Source organism: Camponotus floridanus, unplaced genomic scaffold (assembly GCF_003227725.1).
Source record: "Camponotus floridanus strain SB8 unplaced genomic scaffold, Cflo_v7.5 scaffold16, whole genome shotgun sequence".
NCBI classification, from domain to species: domain Eukaryota; kingdom Metazoa; phylum Arthropoda; class Insecta; order Hymenoptera; family Formicidae; genus Camponotus; species Camponotus floridanus.
The window spans coordinates 3,492,752-3,513,085 of NW_020229281.1; the positions used below are offsets into that span (position 1 = coordinate 3,492,752).

The window sequence follows — 20,334 nt, forward strand, 5'->3', positions numbered from 1 at the left end:
CTAAACGAACGATATGCATCATATCATTCCGCAATTGCAACTTGTTCGCAACACATAAATAACAATATAAATAATAAAGCGTTATTTTATTGGATGGAGAAATTAAAGAAATTCTCTCTTAATTTTGATGTTTTTTCGAATGCCCATAATTCCTGACGAGTGCTTACGAATTTATTTAAAAAACATATTTTGTTTCTTATTTTATCATTACAATCAGCAATACACTTCATTTATTGTGCGGAAAATCAATAATCTCTGATTCAGTCTTTTTATAAAATATAGAACGCAAGAGAGAACAATTTCTTTCATTTTTTACAATTTCATCAACAAATACACAAAATAAATTGATGTATAATATTTAAAGATAATATATTTTTGTACAGAATAAATATAATATTTAAAAATAATATATTTAAAGATTGCATACGAAAAGTAGTTTGAAATAAAAGCGCGATAGATTAAATTATCGATTTAAATTTAATCATTTTGAATTCACGCATATATTTTGTATTCCTTTGAATAGATAAAATCATCTCTTCGAAAAATCTTGATTAATGATTAGCTCTAGAAGCGCGTTTCATCGTTCCCCAGTTAATATAGTTACATGGCACTACCGATACTAATTACTTTATAAATTAAACGAAAAATACAGAACATGCATCCCTTATTTATAGCCTTATCGAACCACCTAGGCAAACGACAGCTCGTTTTCGCATGTTTAACATATTCGCGCCCAATGAACAACTTAGATTCGCTCTCGATTATTGCTCTCCTTTCTCAAAAGCAATAATTACCAACTTGACAGCTGTACCAACAGGTTAGCATTTCGAACGCTGAGGAAAGGGGCAGAATACGGGGCGAAGGGAGGCTTCTGCGTCGGTTACGGGGGTTGGGTGGTCCTTGCACCGATTCCGCGAGTTCCCCCTTTCTCTCCCTCTCCCTCCCCTCTCTCTCTCTCTCTTCCCGCTCGTGCTGCTTTTCCCTGTTTGTAGTTGCAGCTGCGTCGCACGCGGGCCCATCGCCATCTGCCATTAGAGGCTGCACGCGTGCACGCGTGTTGCGTTGGGCCCCCCAGCCACGTAATGGCCTCATAACAATAATAAGAAGTGTGCTAAGGTTTCGATTGCTCGCGACGACGGTTTTTCCTTTCAACCCCCTATGAGCGACTCGGAATTATAAAGCAATACGAAACAAACGACTGCACGCAAGATTACAGTCGCGATTCGCCTTTCTGGTCATTTATTTAAAGCAAAGAGAAGCAACGATAAGTATGCGATTGTATAAGTAAAGTAGAAAAAATTTTTTGGGATGCCAATCACGTTTATTAATTGATCGAAGAAAAGACGAAAAAGTATTAGCGATTTTATTAAACAAATTACTGTAATAAAATTCTTTAGACTTCTTTCATAAATGCTGCTTGAAATTTGATGTACATACATGACACAAATGTAGTTGATGAGTAACGTATATAATAATAGTATTATATGTACAACTTTATGCAAATATATGCCAGCGACAAAATCCACTAAATCGCCCTCAGCGTATTCTCGCATTTCGATCTCGTAGGAGGAGCCGTACACAAATTAGCATGACCAAGAGCGAATAGAGAGGGCGCGAACACGAGGCAGGGGGACGATACACGCGACATAAGGGATGCAACAATGGTCGCAGCGACTATTTTTGCGTTCGCAGCGCATGGGCGGTTTCATAAAAAAAAAAGCTCCGTACCAGCCGTGCAATAACAAAAACCGGATTTACAAAGAGCTCGCGTTTTTTTTATATCATGGATATGCTATTCAATATGAGGCACTGAACAGAGCAGATGTAGAAGTAGAAACTATTATAACATTACTGCAGCCAATGCTAGTGGAACAAGGAAGAGAAGCCGAAGAGGGGAAAGTTGAGTGATTCGCGGCGATTAATTCGCGATAAATCAAACGCTAATTGATTGAAAAATGACAAAACAAATATGTTACCTTATTCGAACAAAAATGCACGTCGATATCTATTCCTAGGAGAAATTTTGATTGATTGTTTTGCACGATATAAAATATACGTGCGATATAAATGTATTACTTCATTTGAAATATTGTTTTATTCATGTCAGAAGTGAACACTTGAGCTGAAAAGCGTCGCCTGCCGCAGTCTTTTTTTTTTGTAACCGCTTGTATATTTTCTATACGCGACGCGGTCGTGCACACAAATTGTACCGACCATCAGAAGGCAACTGCCAAGCGCTTTTACGGCCTCCGCGCATCTGGCTCTCTCGAGGCGCGTCCACGGGTACGTTTAAAAAATTAAAAGTTAAGACCTCCAGAGGCTGTGTTCCTCTCCTACTTCCACTCCCGTTTTGTTGGTGCTTCACCAGAAAATACATGGAAACCGCGGCACAGTCGACCTATTTCCCTGGAGCGCGTTATCGGTCGATGAATTTAAAGAATTAAACCCCATATAAATAGTGGATTACATGTATCATCAGCTATAAATTATCGTTTTTAAATTCTAGGCGAAATAAAAAACAATCATAATATGATTTTACGACGATTTTATTTCATCTAATATGAATAATCTTGCTGCTGGATTGCGTTCGTTTCCATTAATAATAGTGTTGTTGAAGTTCAATCAATTCGCCCATAGTTTTGAAACTAAAATTGAAACGTGACGCATGGTCCGTTAGACTGTGACTAAAATTATTGGATGTTGCCGACAAGCGTAGAATTTCGGGTTTTTTTCAAGTTCTTTAGAAATAGCGCGATCGTAACACGATACGTGATGATGTAAACGAATGCGGAATACCGTATGATTTTTACCGTCACGTGCAAATGAATACCTATTCGTAATTTTGACTCTACATTCCCGTACGAGAGGTTGAAAAGGAATATCGAGACGATACTCACGGTTCGGCAAACGCTATCATTGGAAACTGCCAGATGTGTATGCGAGAGACCCCCGATCTCGTGCGTGTTGTGCGTTTCACACGCATATATAGAATACACGCACGAACGCACACTGACGTCGGTTGTGTGGGTGGTGGTGTGCGTATCCGTCACATGGAAGCTAATCGATAAGAGTGCAAGAGAACAAAGAAGGAAGCCCGCATATGTTGCTCCGCCCATCTTTTTCGGTGTAAACGGGCCCCCCATTTGTGGCCGAGGGGATGAGAATTCGTCTTACTTGTTTGCTTGCAGGCAGTGTTTATGAATGCATAAGGGATATAAGAGCTCTTCACCACCCTCCCCTCCTGCTATTATACGCGCAAGCGAGATAGAAGATTGTCTGTATCGTCGAGATAAAATTTCACCCCCAAAGTCGCGATGCGAACGATTTATTAAGAAATACATATAACTCGCGTTGAAAAGAAGAGAAATATCGAGTTAATTTAGTGGACGCAATAATGGAGAAAATAAATTGAAAAAATACAAACAACATAGTTAATTAATATTATAATATAGGCGAAAAAATTAACGACAGATTTAATTATTGAATTATGTAATATTGTGTGAGAAAAAAGACTAGGCTAATCCAAGCTTCAGCGAAATATTCCATTAATGATAAATCACTTCCGAATTCTTTCGCGAATTTCAATCTCTTTCTCTCATATAATTTTGGAATATTAATGTTATAGCAAATACTCAACTTTTTGTACGATAAAATTCTCTTATCTTTTCGATATAATCTCTTTGCTAGACGTCAGGATCTTCGAACGTTTAATTGAATAATTACGAAAACCGACAGAGACCTGCTCGTTTTGCGCAAGTGCTTATTAAAATTTGCGAGGAGCCTCGACCTTCGTTCTCTGTTACTCTTTGATCTCGATCGCGCGACAGCTGTACCGAATATTTCGAAAGGAGAGATTGTGGAGGAGCCGCGAGTCTATGCGCGCGAGCGTGTAGTGGAGCGACGAGATGAAAGGTAGAGATGGAGGAGGACGGGAGCGGATCCTTAATTAACTACCACTAACCGTCCACGGTTGGTGGCTGCTGGAGCGAGCGGGGAATGTCCAAGTCTTGTTATCGCGGAGACGAGAGTCTCTTTCAGCCGGTGCTCGCGCTTTAATAAGCGCTTCGAATGTAAATTATTCGCGCCGAAATTGGCGAGGTTCAGTCAAGCGATTGACCTTAGAAGGTGACTCGCTTTGAGGCAAACTAAGGCAGATAAACTCGATCGTATCTGGTGTTTGCGTAGAATTCAACGTGACAACATTTGCGAGAAACATAGTGAAACTAATTCGACGGTAATCTCGACGTGAAGTCACCGCTCGTTAGCTGGAATCATATTTTTATTTGATAAGAAAACTGCATTATTTTCGTTATCTATATCAATAATTTTCACGGAAGCGGAACGCGATTATGTAACACCGATATGAGAGATACCTTTTGGCGTAATATTCTCTTCACACAATAAATTAGATGCTTCCATTTTGAATAATCGTTATGTAATAGTTATTAATGTCGCTCATCAAGGTAAAATCGTGTCATCAGCAGAGTTTTTATTTCTCTCCGATGCTTATCTGTAAAAATGTTACGTAAACGTGAACATTTCTCGTTGTGGATAATTTCAAAGGTGCGTCCGCGAAAGAATTGCACTCCCTCTCTCTCTTTCTTTTGTACGCGAAATGTTTGTTGCGGAAAAAAATTGTATCAGCGTTATAATATGTCTGCGTTCTCTCGAGTCTGTTTTAAACTTTTCGTCGCGTTATTGCGAAAAGCGATATGATATTTTAAAAACGCTCGACGGAAGCGGGATGTTTGCAAACACATGAATGCGCTGGCTATTTTAATCTGCGTTATGAAACAATGTCGCGTCCACTGGCAATGGTCGGATTCACGGCGGCAATTTGAATTTAAATTGTTTCGGAATTACGGAAGATGTAACTCCGCGTGTCGAATCTAACGGAGTCGGTGGATGAATTTTCAAACAGCTCATACGAAAAGCGGATGTGATTTGAAAGTTCAATTGAAACCATGGATCTGTATTTTTGACGTAGTTTCATGTAGTTTACGGCGTAAAATTGACGTTGATAACTTTAGCGTAGACTTCAATGCGCATGACGATTTTCATTTATACATTGACGTGTGCTATTACGAGTCATCATTTCAAAATATTCATAAATATATAGCATTTTGTCCTATCCACAGCTTTCTCGGATGTATAACAATATTGTATTGTATATTAAACAACACTGATGTTACTCTTAAAACATGTTTCATCTCGGCGTTCCAGAGTTGAACTTTCTTCATGGAAGCCTTCTCATAAAGCACCCATGAGTGGCTCGCGAGCACGAAACGAGCCATCCGTTTTCCACGATGTGGGAAAAGAAAGCCGGCATTGAAAAGGGTAGAAGAGGCCATGAGAAAAAGAAAGAAATAGAGAGAAAGAGAGATGGGAAAGTAGACTTGCGAAAGATCTCTACGTATATAATGAGTGCGAGGACAAGGGGGTAGTCTTTGAAGGTAGGCTCTCTTGTTTGCGCACACTTGTGTATAATTGTGAGGGCTACGCGAGAGAAATGTATACGAATCCCTTGTACACGAATCTCCAAGCTTGACGCGAGCCAAAGGCTCGTTCTCACGATCTCGCGCTCAGGCTTTAGGTTGGTGCGCGCGATAGAGATCGATGGTATCGTCCATCGTATGAGCTCGCCGCCTCTCTATGAAACATAATGGAATACCCTGTTTAGATTGCGTGGTCGCCTCGCATTTCGAATATGCGTCTATAATGCATGCATCTAAATTATATACGTTAATTGTATCGTGCGCAGATGAAGGGGAAGAGAATTTTTTTTATAGGTCGAGTTGGGGTTGGATCTCCGATGAAAAAACGCTACACTCCAGGTAGCGTTAAAACATGTTAATAGAAGTCAGATAATGCTCCGTATGAATTTTAATTCTATCGATTGCTGCGTTAAAGATAAAAAAATAGCAGGTAGAGTAAATGGAAATGATCGCGTCTTGATAATTACGAATAATAACTAGGGAGGATGAAGCGTGAATTATAATCTTATTTTTTCATCGTATCCGTTTAGATAAATGTAATTATATTATATGAACTATGAAAGAGAAATAGTTGTTGTGTTCTTTTTTAATTGCCCGTAGGAATTTTTTCAGACATTACGAATGAGAAAAACAGGTATTATAATATTAATTAACTCAGAAATATAGGACAATGGGCGTTTTAAAATGAATGTTTTAAAAGTAATAGTAAGACAATCATTATTCATTCCATTGTTGATTTTTGTGCTTTTGAGGAAAAGAGATTCAATTTTTGTAATTACTTCGTGCGTTACGTTAAATCTCTATAAGCTTAATTATATTTACAGGATTGAATAAAAATTCCTTTGTAATCGCCGCTTCCCCAGGCGACTCGATAAATTAGAGAGACGTGTATTTATGTCACGACGACAAAGTGGCCGATCCTTAAGCTTTCAACAAAGAAGTCGAGTTTTTTTCAAGGATTATCGAACGATGGATTATGTACTTTCTCATAATTCTTTCACATCTATGCATGTCTATTGCTTCGTCCGTTTTTTACGGGGGAACAAAGAAGTCGACGTGTCGCGGAGCGAAATTCGACTTTCGAGACGTCTCTTGCGAACAAAGCTTTGTATTCCAGAATCGAGATGCTGTCGTCTATATTAAAGCAATCTTTCTCTCGCAGATAAAACTCGGAAATTGCTGTATTTATTATCATTATTATCGTGATATTATGTTATGCATTTTCATTGAGGTGTAAATTTAAATCCTGTTTAGTGTTTTTGATGCAAAAATTAAAAAATTGCTAATTTACTAAACAGACTTGTACATACATGTAAAATTATGATAAAAAAACAAATTTGAGATAAATGAACAATCTCTGAAACATTCTTTGGAATATTATATGAAACAAGATCCAAATAGCTCAATAACAATCAGAACTCGAAAGAATATTTAAAAAAAACACTTATATGAAAATATTCCTACGATGATTGTTTTTATATTTTGTCAAAAATTGCAATCACGTGACATTCTTTAAGATTTCTTACGATACAGTAAAAATAATTTGCCAAGGGTGTTTCATTTATCATACATTATTTTATCGATTTTAATGAAATTTTATTTTTACTCCAAAAACTTTAATACTTTGATATAATGAATTTAAATTATATATCTTAATAAGATTTTTATTGTATTATAATAATATATAGCAGCTTCTAAATGAAGTTTATTCTTAATGAGAATGTAATGTGTCATGTAATTCGTCTTGTGTCATGTAATTCAGACTTGAATATAGTATTATGGCGTAGTTAACAAAATATGTTCCTTACGGCATTATCGGGCTGCTGAGTATTTGGAGCAGGAGTAATGGGAAATAATAATATTGTATTTGTAGAGTTACATAACGATCGACACGCCATATCGTAGCTTTATGAATCTAGTAATTCATGTTCATAAGTGGAATATAAACAGCGTGTAGCAACGATATACGCGAAAATAAAAAAGATCAAATATAGTTAAAAATAAAAGAGGTAGTTGAAGAATCGGACATTTAGAAATTGAAAGTAGTGCAAAAGAAATAATGACTAATGGTAGGTATTATAAAAAAGAGAATTCTTAAATAGCAGGATAACAACTTAACGTAACAATTTTAACACAAAAGGTTACATTTTTTTAAGAAGAAAAGAGAGGAAGTACATGAGAGACGCATTCGAGCATTCTGTTCCACAAGATAAAGTTTCTAATATCTTGTGTGTTCTTCTACAATGCGAAAACGTCGCTATAAAAGGAATGAAAAGACTCACTGAAAGTTTTCTATTGTACGGAATGTTTAAATTGTTTCTCAAAAACGCACGCTTCGGAATTGAAATGCAATTCTTTCTCCTCAATAAAAATGATACATTGTAATTTCAACGAAAAGTAATATTTTGGTGTGAAAACTTTAAAATTAGCGCATATATTATATTATAGACAAAAATCTAATCTTTTATTATATTACTTCTATTCGTGGATTTTCTCCGGAATAAAAATATCAACAACAATGTTAAACGGAGATCGAGACATTTTACTCTTAAAATTGGGTGACAGAAAATTACTCGGACGCGACGGAATAAATGAAAGAGCGGAACAAGATCATGCGCAGGTAAGACAAGAAGTGGATAGAGAATAAATAAAATTGGCGAAAAACGAGGAAGACAGTGAGGAATTTCGGATAAAAGAACAACTTGAACCGAGAGACAAAGAGAGAGAAAAGAATCAGAGAGAGTGGAGAGAGCTCTGCGGGAAACGAGAGCGAGAGAGGGTGCGGATTTATAGGGACGACGGGCGGCGCGAGGGGGAGAGAAGCGAGGGTTGCAGACGCGCCACGACAAGGGTAAATGTACGTACGAATGCACCCCGGATTGGCTTCGGGATGGTTTCCATGGAGACCAATTCGCTCGGCCCGGGGAAGTCGTCGCCGCCGCCGCCACCATCGCCACCGCCACCATCGCCACCGCCACCACCGTCGCCGTTCCTGCCGTCACTGATGCAGCTTTCATCCCGGAAAATCGTGCCGCTTCTAAACGTCAAAAAGTTGAAAATGATCGGTCCGTTTATTATCTGCGCCAACTCACGCGTGAAATCTCCATCTACTGGAGACTCGGAAAGAAATATAATCGTCAGAGAGTGATCCTCTTTGACCTTGTCAAATTACCTCGTCACGCGATTGAATTTGAGGAAGATACTTGTTCCGGTAGGATTAATTTTGATCTCGAGTCGTGATTACATGATATGACATTTGATGAGCATTAAGCGACTCTTTTTTATGAAATTAAACAAATATTAGAATTTATATATAATATGTACATATATGTATATGTATGAAAATATTTATTATAAAAAATGCATAGAAAATTATTTGCGTAATTTTTTAAGTATTTCTAGAATATATAATACTATAAATTGTACGGTTTATATAGTAAAAAAATATGCCATACCTGTATAGAGAAACAAATGTATTTACGAATAGATCCACTTTTTATAAAATTGCTGTAAAAGATTGAAAAATACGTTAAAAAACTCTGATAGATGCACAGCGATGAAACAAATATGAAATACACCATGGAGATCTAATTCATTATTTTTTTTTCAGAACGCGTATCTGTTGTGTTTTTAAGTGCATAATCTTTTAAAATATTATAAAATTTTATAATTTTAAAATATTATACTTATATAAATATTAACAGATTTTTTCGATATCAGTATTCTCGTTTGGTAAACTGTCACGTGCATAAAAGTACGTTAATAAATTTATGTAAGAGCGTTGATGCTGACGTGGCTATGAATGGAAAATCAAAGATTCTCGTGATGCTGCGATGAGAAACTTGAGAAGGAATTTACGGCGACACCGATGTCGCGACGCCGATAATTTTGTACTTAGTAAAATGAGATGACATCGCCGCTATTCGGAATTCGACGTAAGCGAAAATTCATGATTTACATTGTCGAGATATAAATTTTCAAAGTTTAGAAAGCCGATATTTCTACAGCGATTATAGTATCACTGGGAATAAAAGTTTGGATTTGGAGATCGCAACTACATTTATCTACGCGAAATAAATTCGCGAAGCAAGTTTCTGTAAAAATATATTTTATCTTTTTAAAATGTTTTTAAACATAAGTTATATTAATATAAAAAGTTAATTTAAAAGTGCAACTTTTGAATAAAATTTGCGAAAATACATACATGAGAATATAACCGGTTGTATGTTATATTTTATATTTCAATAAAAATACAATTTCAAGTATAATGGAGTATATAAAAGTTAAAGAACTTTGTTTTGGAAAATTTACATCAGGTTTTCCCGACGGACTGGAAATTGTATATGAAAAGAACAGAAAGAACAGAAAATTGCGCTACTTACTACTCTATACACCTATACCTACAATATACATTACCTCAACACGACGAGATGTATATTTCTGCCAGACATAACACGTATAAACTCAGTTCATCCGTTAACGGAGCGTTAACTCTAAGTTTGCAAATTGAGCGGTCGCAAGGGACGATAAGATTACTGCAACTCTTGCGCACACAGACACAGCCTCTAATAAAACAGTCCCTTCAGGGTAAGTTGCTACGTGAAAGCATTCTGATTATATGCACCAAATAGCGTTAAGTAATCCCGGTATAATTTTGTCGGCGATCGCTGCCCTGCGATCTGTTCATCGGCCATCTGGCACGATCGTGCGATATCGCAGAGTGGGATATGTGTATACGGCAGTCGGGTACGAGTATAAAGGGGAGAGAACCACCCTTCGCTGTGTCGAGGCAACTTCCGCAATTTAGCGCGGAACGACATTCCAAACTTCTTTCAGGGGGATGAAAGCCCACGACGAGCCTTCAGCCTTATGAGAAAAATATTTTTCTCTCCGTTCAAGGAGCAACAGCGTAGTCTCGACGGTAAACTCGCACGCGCGTTTAACAAGGTTTGCGTAAATAATATCGCGATATTTCCGAGGAGGAAAATAACCAAGCGAGTAATTTTCTTCTCAGTTGATAATTGGCTTTTATTAAAAATAGAATAATCTTCGCAACTCTTACGTCAGCAACTTTTGCAGCGATACGTTAACGTCGGCGATATATCATTATACGTCAATACTGACGGTTATGTCCTCGTTACACCGCATGAAGCACGGAAACGTATGACGCCGATGATTTAATAATCTACGGCAAACAACATTGCTAGAGTGCATAAATTTCATTTTGCAGTTGCGCATTAAAGTTCACTTCCGACGTTCTCTACAATTCGAGACACGAAATTCAGGCCCGAATTTTTCTCTATTTACAATTCTTGAGTTTATTGTAAAAAACGCGAGAAACATTGAAAAACAAAATATACGCAAATACGAAATATATATCGGGATATGTATACGCTTTACATATACGGTAAAATTATAATTAGATTTCAATCTTGAATTTTTTTTATAGGGAATTTATAGATCGTTTAAAAAATAATTTAAGATAAAGTATTATATATATATATATATATATATATATATATATATGTGTGTGTGCTACATGTGTATATATATAAACGTAATGTGTAACGTGCAAAAATTTAATGTATCTCACATTAATACGATCAATGATAATGCTTACGTTTGCAAACTGTTGCAAAGAGAGATTCATGAATTTGCCGACCGTGATTGTTAATTGCTTTTGCGATCTCATTATCAGGAACAGTAGGATTCGATTCTCGTTTGGAGACAAGTTGTACCACAAAGATTCGTATGCCGCATCGCCGATCATCTTGCTCTAGAAATCGAAGTGAAAAAGCGGAATGCAGAAGAAGAGTGGAGAGGATTAAAATAATTAATAAAAAATAAAATTATAAATCGCGATTGCCCACCTTAATGCTTAAGTATTCACCGGCGAAGCAGAAGATGAATGCTTCTAAATTGATGACGACATAAAACAAAAGGGATCTCACGAGCATAGAGGAACCTTCATGCTCGCCAATCGACTATAATTTTGAAAATTGTACCAATGTACACGACCAGATTTATTTTATTGCATTAATTTGTGTCGAAAAGATATCATATTTATGAGTTGCTGAATGCTTAAAATTTACAACGCCGTTTATAAATTGTAAACTTAATACACATATATCCAATGACACATATGTGTATATTCGATATCCATGTCATCGAAGCGAACTCGATTATTGATCTGTGTTACTTTGTGCAGTGAAAGTTATTAAAGTTATTAAAGTTACTTACATTCACGATGATAAAACCCAAGCAGCAAATAACGAGGGTGTTCGATATGAACTGTGCCAGAGCGATGTACGAGTACAAGTCTTCGATTTGCTCGGTAAAAACAATAATGTTTTGATGCCTCCGGATCAATGAGCCTATTGTGACCATGGATATAGCCGCTTTCTCTTTCTGACTCTTCGGTAAAATTGCTAATAATCTTTCACGTAAAATGTCTATCTGACCGCCTGCATGTAACACCTAGGAATTTGATCTCGTTGTCTTCATATATGTGATAGTTTTGAAAATTAAAAGCATCTTAAAATTCTTGATAGAAAAAATAATTTTATTAACAAATTTTCAAAATTTATCGATATACTCAGAATTTTGTAAACCAGAACGAATACTTATTAATAGATATTACAATGAAGAATATAATAATTAACATGCGCGACATTAATATCGGTCGAATAAAAGATCTGATAAACTTTGCTTCAAATAATTCTTGAAAATCAGTAGTATAGAGAGCTTGGAATAAATCTTCCATATAACTTTTTTTCTCCGACGTTTTCTAAATAGATCAAAACTTGCCACGAACAATTCTAATCATCGCGAAAATGCGGATCGAGCCACCCCTCGGGGTGCGTTTCTCAAGGTAATCTCAGTCGGAAACTTGAAAATATCCCGGGGAGAGAAGGGAAGGGAAGAGAGAAAGAGAGAGAGAGAGAGATGGAGAAAGAGGGAGGGAATGAAAGCCCTCGGGGGTTCCGAGGCTTAACTTACCAGCGTAACGAGCAACGCGCTGAGCACGCCGATCACGGTGGCAGTCGTTATCTGATGAAGAAACTGCGTGGTCATGACGAGCTCGTAGACCGGCGATAGGTCGCTCTCGAAGGGTAACTCCATCTTGAGGAAAAGCTCACGATCGTTGACGTCGTTGTCGCTACGCAGGACGACGACGCCTATACCGTAGACCATCACGGCCACCGAGTGCAAGCCGATGATCAGATTGGAGAAGCGATGAGACAGACCGGCCACGTTGCTCATGTTGCACCAGGCGTTGCCGCAATCTTCCGCATTCCCGCACTCCTTCCAGTCTGTCGCAATCCTCGCTAACACGTTGTTGAATATTCTAGAGAGAATCAGTTTCGTGGAGCGTCGCGAGAGCAAAGTCATTCCCCTTCGAGGATTCTAACTAGGAAATTATTTTTTCGCTTGGAATGATGAAGAGGGGATGGGTCAGAGATGTGAGCATAGATATCGGAGTCACGTTGATTCTTCGGTATGATAATAATAATGTATGATATAAGAAAAATGGTAATATTGAAACACATTAATAAATCCTTGATATGTGAAATAAGAAAGAATTCTTGAATAAGAACAAAAATACACTTATCATTGTTGAAATGAATGATTGTACTCGCGTGAAGTGTTTTTATCAGGAGGAACAGGGAGAAATATTGCTAAATTTTTAATGCTTTGACGATGACGAGTGCGTGCGAGTTGCTTCGTGCTAACGTTCGTTCGATTTGCATGACATTTGTCATCAAGATACGTCGAATAGCAACGACGTACCGTTGTTTCGTCCAGAAAATAATCAACTTGACAAATAATAAACTGTACGACAGCGTCGCGCTCAGGCCGTCCATCAACTGTTCAAGATCTTCGGAGTTACAATGCAACACTACGTGACGGTATTGAAAGATCTGCGCGAGTAGCATCGTCGTGGTCCAGAAAAATCGACTCGCGATTACGTAAGTAGCACCCGGCCAGATACCGACGATACGAAGTCCGATCTCGATCGAGCGGGTAATTGTATTCGCAGACATCATCAAATTCTCGACTGGTGACGCGAACACCTTACGACATGATTGAACGATACGGAATTAAAGTAAAGATGAATTATATGTATCCGTTCGTTGAAGGAAAAGAGAGAACATTTGTATATTGTCACATTAATATCGTAAATCGACTCACTGAAAATGAATTAATCAGCGAAAATATAAAGCCATAAGAAGTGTATCACCAGCTAAAGGAAGTTAGGTCAATAAAATTAACACAATATTCGGAACTTGATCGAGGCACGAAAGAAACATAGGAGTCTTGGATACGGTCATAGAACAGATCTATACGGATATGAGACGCGCACCTGTAGACGCTGCAGATAAACTGACAGATACCGAGAGTCACTTGCTGAGGGCCGCCCTACCATCGTCGACACTGTCGGACAAGGCAGGGGGCAGCTCATTAAATATTTTCATTGTACGTTGAAGTTGTAACGCATGTTGTCAGGACGATTGCTGATTTTGTGGATGGAAAGGAAATCGAAAGGCCGTTCTTCCACCGTATCGCGCACAATTTCCATTAAAAATGTACGATCTCGCAGGACGGAGGTCGGCGATGGCTTATGTCCATCGGAAATCATGCGCAATGATCTGAAGAAAAATGAAGAAGTCTTTTCAAGGGTCGAGAAGGAAGGGAGAGTCGCCTAAAGATTCGTGGAAATCGAGAAAGCTTTATATCGTGGTAATCTTTTTCGAGAGAGAAGATATATACTATAGATATTATTTTATAAATTATATTATTATTGATTAAAATTTTTTTCCTTACACTTTCTTGGAGTGTATATGGTAGTATATTTGGAGCATGCGTTTATATCTCTCATATAATGAATATATATGAAAGTGTCAATGTTGACAATCGCCGAGATGAGTGTGGCATTTATTGCATTGCCAATAACACCGACAAATATGATCCTGCAGAATTCATGATCTATAACAATATATGTATCAAAGAATTGAATATACTTCTGAGCTTCATATATTATCGCTAATATATATATATATATATTAGTATACAAAGGAGATAACATATTTAAACATTTAAAATATTGTTGCGAGAATATGTTTTAAACAAACTATGTAATGAAGGATGAAACAAATAAGTAAATATAAATTTAGTATATAATATATATATATATATATATATATATATATATATATATATAATAAATGCCATGTAAAGGCAGGGACCTTAAACTTTTATCTCGTATAATATGTGGAAATCTTACACTTGCGAAGCATTGTAGCGAAAGATCCATCATCTTCCCAACAGTAAGCTTCAAATGTTTCTGCGCTCTCAATATTATGAATAACAAAATACGACTGTATTTAGGCTCTAATTCGTACCAGGCGATATTATATGCAGCTAATGCTACAGCTCTGCTCTGAAAAATATAATGTAAATATTTTATATATATACGTATATTTATTACAATTTTCTTAAATTTTATTATAATCATGACAATCATAGAACTATTGATCAAGATCGTCATAATTATTGCTAACCTTATTGATTAGATATTCTCCAGCATAACAGAATATGAACGCTTCAATATTCGTTACGCTATAATACGGAATCGTTCGTACTATCTTTTCTGTTGCGTTGGCAGTCCCTAGCGCCTGCAATATCGAAACGTTATACAGCAAATGATTCAGAGCATAAGTTGTTTCTATCAGCGCAATAAGACATAAGAAATTCAATAAGCAAACACATGATGTAAACAATATGTCAAGCGCAATTAGTCATGTGACAATTAATTCCACAGAATAAATAATTATTTCTACTTATAACTTATAGTCTTTATTATATCTGTTTTATTTTACTCACTGTTATGACTAAAAATCCTATTAGGCAAATCATCACGGTGTTTGATACGAATTGCATGAATGCAATAAACGTGTATAGACTCTCAACATTCTTCGCGAAATAAATGATTTTCTGATGTTTTTGAATAATTTTCTCCATTATAATAGCGATAGATTTATGTTTCTCTTTCAATATTAACTTTGTTAACCAATAATGCAGAATATTTAATTGGCCACCTGCGTGTAGAATCTAAAAAGAAAGAAGACTATCGTCCACAAAATAAAGACTATTCAAGAAGTAAGTCGACAAAACAATATATAACAATTAATGATAAATTTCTTTAAATGCGCAGAATCAATAGTTATAATATCTATATACTAGTCATGTCTATTGATTTTCTATTTATTAGAATTTTATTAGAATTATTACAGTGTAGAAATGTGTGTGTTATATATGTGTGTGCATTTATTAATTGCAAATACTTTTGTAACTCACCAAGATTAGCAGTAGAGCGTTTAGTATACCCAAAGCCCAACTACACATGACGAGATGTATCAATTCCACGATTAACACGATTTTATACGTGCATTGCGTGTTTATGATGAAAGGAACTTCCACTTTGTAAATGTGGGGTAGTTCGATCGTACGATCGGTGGCATCGACGTTGGCCAGAATAACGCCCACGCCGTATAAGAGCGGGACAACTGTATGAAGAGTCATGACCGCATTGGCGATACGATTCGATATCTTCGCTTTGATTACAGCCTCGTTCATCTCAATATCACTCTTGGCACAGTCGTTCCAATCTTCTGCCATCATCGTTAAAATTTCGTCGAATATTCTATGCGATCGCACATACGTGGCAAATTTAATGAGCACACATCGTACATTTAAAAATTGTATTTTACTATCTTGTCTCAAAATTGAGCACAACAATAAATGCGAACAAGAAAGAGAGCATGTGACGAATATGTCAATAGATGGAATACAATTTTTCTAAATTTAATGAACATTACGACTTTATGCATAATTCAAGCAGATAGTTTACACTTAAGTAAAATGCAAACAATTATATATATATGTATATATATGAAATAAAATAACGAAATTATTGTTAGACACAAAATAATATACTTATTATAATATATTTTTGCGTATTGTTATTATTTTATTAATTTATATCAAATTACTTACCGCTGATTTAACCAAAAGAAAATAAATTTAAGCATTAATTTAAAAAATCCTAGAAAACTACTGAAACAATCCATCAAGTCGAACACATCATCAGAATGGTAATGTGTCAAAAAATACAGATAATGGCAAAGTAGAACGATTGCTACTGTGACAGTCCAAAATATTCTGAAGAATATAACGTACGGTGTATCTGGCCAAATACCGAATAAGATAAGCGCAAATTTTGTCATATGATTAATAGTGCTTCTATGCGTCATAACTTCGTATTTTTCGTTGCTTTCGTCTGTGTACATCAAATATATACAAGCGAGTATACCAAATATATGAATATACTTAAAAAATAGCGGAAAAGATAGAAAAATATTTGAAAGATAATTTTGTCTAAATGTATTTCGAATGAAAGTCCGACGTATCACGAAATATCTGCGTGCACGAAAGACTGGGATTACGAAAGGCAATTGAATGCATCCCTGAACGAACGATCAATAGAAATTGCTCATTAAATATTTTTATCGTATGGTGAAGGTGCAGTGCGCATTGTAAACGCGATTGCCGATTTTGTGGGTGGAAGGGAAATTGAGAGGCTGTTCTTCCGCCGTACTGTGCACAATTTCTATTAAAGATGCATGATCTTACAGGACAGAGGTCGACATGGCTTATAGTCCGTTAAAAATCACGCACAATGATCTGAAGAAAAACGAAGTTTTTTTAAGAATTGGTCGAGAAAGAAGAGAGAGTCGCCTAAAGAATCGTAGAAATGGGGAAATTGGGGATGCGTTATATAGTGGTAATATTTTTTGAGAGGAGATATATAGATATATTATTTTTCAAAAATTATACTAATTAAAATTTTTCTTGCTTATACTTTCTTGGAGCATATGTGCGCATCTATATTTCTAACGATTTATTGGATATATATATACACACACATATAAGCATGTTAAAAATTTCTGAGATGAATATGGCATTTATTGCATTGCCAATAACACTGATAAATATGAGCCTGCAGAATTCATTATCTGTAACAATGTATGCATAAAAAAGTTTTGAGTTTTATATAGTATTAATAAGTAAATTTAGAAAATATATACACACACACACATACATATATATATATATATATATATATATATATATAAAATGAAAGAAAGATAATGTACGGATCTCAAACTTTTAACTTGTACTTATAATATATGGAAATCTTACGCCTGCGAAGCATTGTAACGAGAGATTTGTTATTTTTCCAACTGTAAGCGTCAAATGTTTCTGCGCTCTTAACATTACGAATAACAGACTACGACTATATTTTGGCTCCAATTCGTACCAGGCGATATTGTACGCAACTAATCCTATTGCTTTGCTCTGATAAAAATATAATGTAGAGATTTTACATATATATTTATTAAAATTTTCTTGAATATTGATCATGATCATGATAATTATAAAATTATTTATTAAGTCATAATTATTGTCATAATTATCGCTAACCTTGTTAATCAGATATTCCCCAGCATAGCAGAACATAAACGCTTCAAGATTCGTTACGCTATAATACGGAATCATTCTTACTATCTTTTCCGTAGCGTTAGAATTACCGAGTGCCTGCAATATTGAAACAAGTCATACGACAAATGATTCAAGTTGTTTCCATTGGCGCAACAAAGATAAGAAACTCAATAAGATAAATATACAGTGCAAACAATAAAATTAAATATGTGACAATTTTACAAAATAAGTAAAAATATCTCTAATTATACAATATTTAATATATATCTGTTTTATTTTACTTACTATTACGATTAAAAATCCTATTATGCAAATCATTATGATGTTTGATACAAATTGCATAAACGCAATAAATGTGTACAAATTCTCAACATTTTTTGCAAAGTAAATAATTTTCTGATGTTTCCGAATAATTTTTTTTATTATAATGGCGATAGATTTACGTTTATTCTCTTTCAATATTAACTTTGCTAACCAATAATGCAGAATATTTAATTGACCACCTGCGTGTAAAATCTAAAAAGAAAGAAGACTATTGTCCACAAAATAAAGACTATTCAAGAAGTAAGTCGAAAAAACAATATATAACAATTAATAATAAATTTCTTTAATTGCGCAGAATCGATAGTTATAATATCGATATACTAGTCTATTGATATTTATTGATTTTCTATTAGAATTTTATTAGAATTATTACAATGTTGAAATGTGTGCGTTATATGTGTGTGCAATTTATTAATTGTAAATATTTTTGTAACTCACCAAGATTAGCAGTAGAGCGTTTAATATACCCAAAGCCCAACTACACATGACGAGATGTATCAATTCCACGATTAACACTATTTTATACGTGGATTGCGTATTTATGTTGAAAGGAATTTCCATTTTGTAAATGTGGGGTAATTCAACCGTATGATCGGTGATGTCAACGCTAGCTACTCGTAGAATAATGCTCAAGCTATATATGATCGGGCCAACTGTATGAAGCGTTATGATTGCGTTGGTGATACGATTCGACATCTTCGCCTTGTTTACTGTCTCGTGCATTTCAATATCACCTTTAGTGCAATCATTCCAATCTTCTGCCATCATTGTTACAATTTCGTCGAATATTCTATGCATGATTGCACATACGTTACAATTTTAATGATTATCTTAAAAAAATCTAAGTTTACTAACTTTGTTTTAAATTTGAGAACAACAGTATTTGTAAGAAAAAAAAAGAGCACATGAAAAATGTTACAATAGATAGAGTAAGTCATTTTTAAATTTAATGAGCGTTACGAATTCACACATATGTGCAATTTAAGTAGATAATTTCACAAAATATAAATACATATACAATATACATGAAATAAAATAACCAAATTATTTTTAGATGCAAAATAATATAATGATTCTATTATACTTTTGCATGTTATTTATTTTATTAACTATATCGAACTTACCGTTGATTCACCCAAAAGAAGATGAAATAAATTATTATTTTCAAATATCCTAAAAAGCTACTGAAACAGTCCATTAAGTCGAACACGTCGTTAGAATGGTAATGTGTCAAGAAATATAGATAATGGTAAAATAGCAATGTTAACAGTGTAGCAGTCCAAAATATTCTATAGAACATAACGCAGGATATATCTGGCCAGATACCGAGGAAGGTGAGCACAAATTTTGCCGCACGATTAATAGTGCTTTTATTTGCCATAACTTCGTATTTTTCCTCCGTTCTCTTCCATATAAAGTATATAAAGTATATATGTGTGCAAACGAATACACTAAGGTATGAATACACTAGAAAAAATACGCGGAAAAAAAAGAAATATAATTTCGCCTAAATATATTTATCGAATTATAGTCCGACGTAGTATCACGAAATATCCGCATGAAGTCTGAGAGATTGAAGGGTCAGTAAATGAATACATCGTAGGACGAACGACCAATAGGAGTTTATCAATAGTGCTCATTAAATAATTATATCGTATGGTGAAGTTGCAGTGCGTATTGTAAGCGCGATTACCGATTTTGTGGATGGAAGGGAAATCGAGGGGCCATTCTTCCGTCATATCGTATGCAATTTGCATTAAAAATACACGATCTCACAGGACGGAGGTCGGCTTATAGTCCAAAAGTCATGTGCAATGATCTGAAGAAAAACGAAGTCTTTTCAAGAATCGAATCGAGAAGGAAGGGAGAATCGTCTAAGAATTCGAGGAAATCGGGAAATGCATTATATTGTGGTAATCTTTTCCGAAGATGTATAGATACAATATATTAT

The 20,334-nt window shown here is 35.5% G+C and overlaps 3 protein-coding genes across 3 annotated transcripts; all 3 read right to left on the reverse strand.

Annotated features, from left to right (window-relative positions):
- Nucleotides 1-10,524: 10,524 nt before the first annotated feature.
- On the reverse strand, nucleotides 10,525-13,720 carry LOC105255931 (odorant receptor 13a-like). Its single transcript, XM_025407065.1, has 7 exons — nucleotides 13,689-13,720; nucleotides 13,287-13,570; nucleotides 12,495-12,843; nucleotides 11,736-11,972; nucleotides 11,366-11,479; nucleotides 11,116-11,271; nucleotides 10,525-10,680 (listed from the first exon to the last, which is right to left on the reverse strand). The coding sequence occupies exons 2-7, from the start codon at nucleotides 13,541-13,543 to the stop codon at nucleotides 10,633-10,635; spliced, it is 1,161 nt and encodes a 386-aa protein (XP_025262850.1). The 5' UTR covers nucleotides 13,544-13,570; nucleotides 13,689-13,720; the 3' UTR covers nucleotides 10,525-10,632.
- Nucleotides 13,721-13,775: 55 nt separating this feature from the next.
- Nucleotides 13,776-16,568, reverse strand: LOC109610351 (odorant receptor 4-like). The gene is made up of 7 exons (XM_025407074.1): nucleotides 16,554-16,568; nucleotides 15,855-16,200; nucleotides 15,381-15,608; nucleotides 15,059-15,172; nucleotides 14,782-14,937; nucleotides 14,322-14,483; nucleotides 13,776-14,146 (listed from the first exon to the last, which is right to left on the reverse strand). The coding sequence occupies exons 2-6, from the start codon at nucleotides 16,176-16,178 to the stop codon at nucleotides 14,433-14,435; spliced, it is 873 nt and encodes a 290-aa protein (XP_025262859.1). The 5' UTR covers nucleotides 16,179-16,200; nucleotides 16,554-16,568; the 3' UTR covers nucleotides 13,776-14,146; nucleotides 14,322-14,432.
- Nucleotides 16,569-17,413: 845 nt separating this feature from the next.
- Nucleotides 17,414-19,522, reverse strand: LOC105255930 (odorant receptor 4-like). Its single transcript, XM_025407073.1, has 6 exons — nucleotides 19,508-19,522; nucleotides 18,822-19,173; nucleotides 18,345-18,575; nucleotides 18,042-18,155; nucleotides 17,760-17,915; nucleotides 17,414-17,572 (listed from the first exon to the last, which is right to left on the reverse strand). Exons 2-6 carry the CDS (start codon nucleotides 19,149-19,151, stop codon nucleotides 17,522-17,524), a joined length of 882 nt encoding a protein of 293 aa, XP_025262858.1. The 5' UTR covers nucleotides 19,152-19,173; nucleotides 19,508-19,522; the 3' UTR covers nucleotides 17,414-17,521.
- Nucleotides 19,523-20,334: the final 812 nt, after the last annotated feature.

Excerpts from the sequence above, each read along its gene's own strand:
- LOC105255931 (XM_025407065.1), bottom strand. The coding sequence starts at position 13,543 with ATGATGTCTGCGAATACAATTACCCGCTCGATCGAGATCGGACTTCGT. Across the intron at positions 11,973-12,494 it reads GCGCGTTGCTCGTTACGCTG|GTGTTACATGCAGGCGGTCA; the intron begins GTAAGTTAAGCC and ends TCAAATTCCTAG. Across the intron at positions 11,272-11,365 it reads GTGAATACTTAAGCATTAAG|AGCAAGATGATCGGCGATGC; the intron begins GTGGGCAATCGC and ends TTCGATTTCTAG.
- LOC109610351 (XM_025407074.1), bottom strand. The coding sequence starts at position 16,178 with ATGATGGCAGAAGATTGGAACGACTGTGCCAAGAGTGATATTGAGATG. Across the intron at positions 15,173-15,380 it reads TAGGATTTTTAGTCATAACA|GCGCTAGGGACTGCCAACGC; the intron begins GTGAGTAAAATA and ends TCGATATTGCAG. Across the intron at positions 14,938-15,058 it reads GAGAATATCTAATCAATAAG|AGCAGAGCTGTAGCATTAGC; the intron begins GTTAGCAATAAT and ends TATATTTTTCAG.
- LOC105255930 (XM_025407073.1), bottom strand. The coding sequence starts at position 19,151 with ATGATGGCAGAAGATTGGAATGATTGCACTAAAGGTGATATTGAAATG. Across the intron at positions 18,156-18,344 it reads TAGGATTTTTAATCGTAATA|GCACTCGGTAATTCTAACGC; the intron begins GTAAGTAAAATA and ends TCAATATTGCAG. Across the intron at positions 17,573-17,759 it reads CGTTACAATGCTTCGCAGGC|ATAATGAATTCTGCAGGCTC; the intron begins GTAAGATTTCCA and ends ACATTGTTACAG.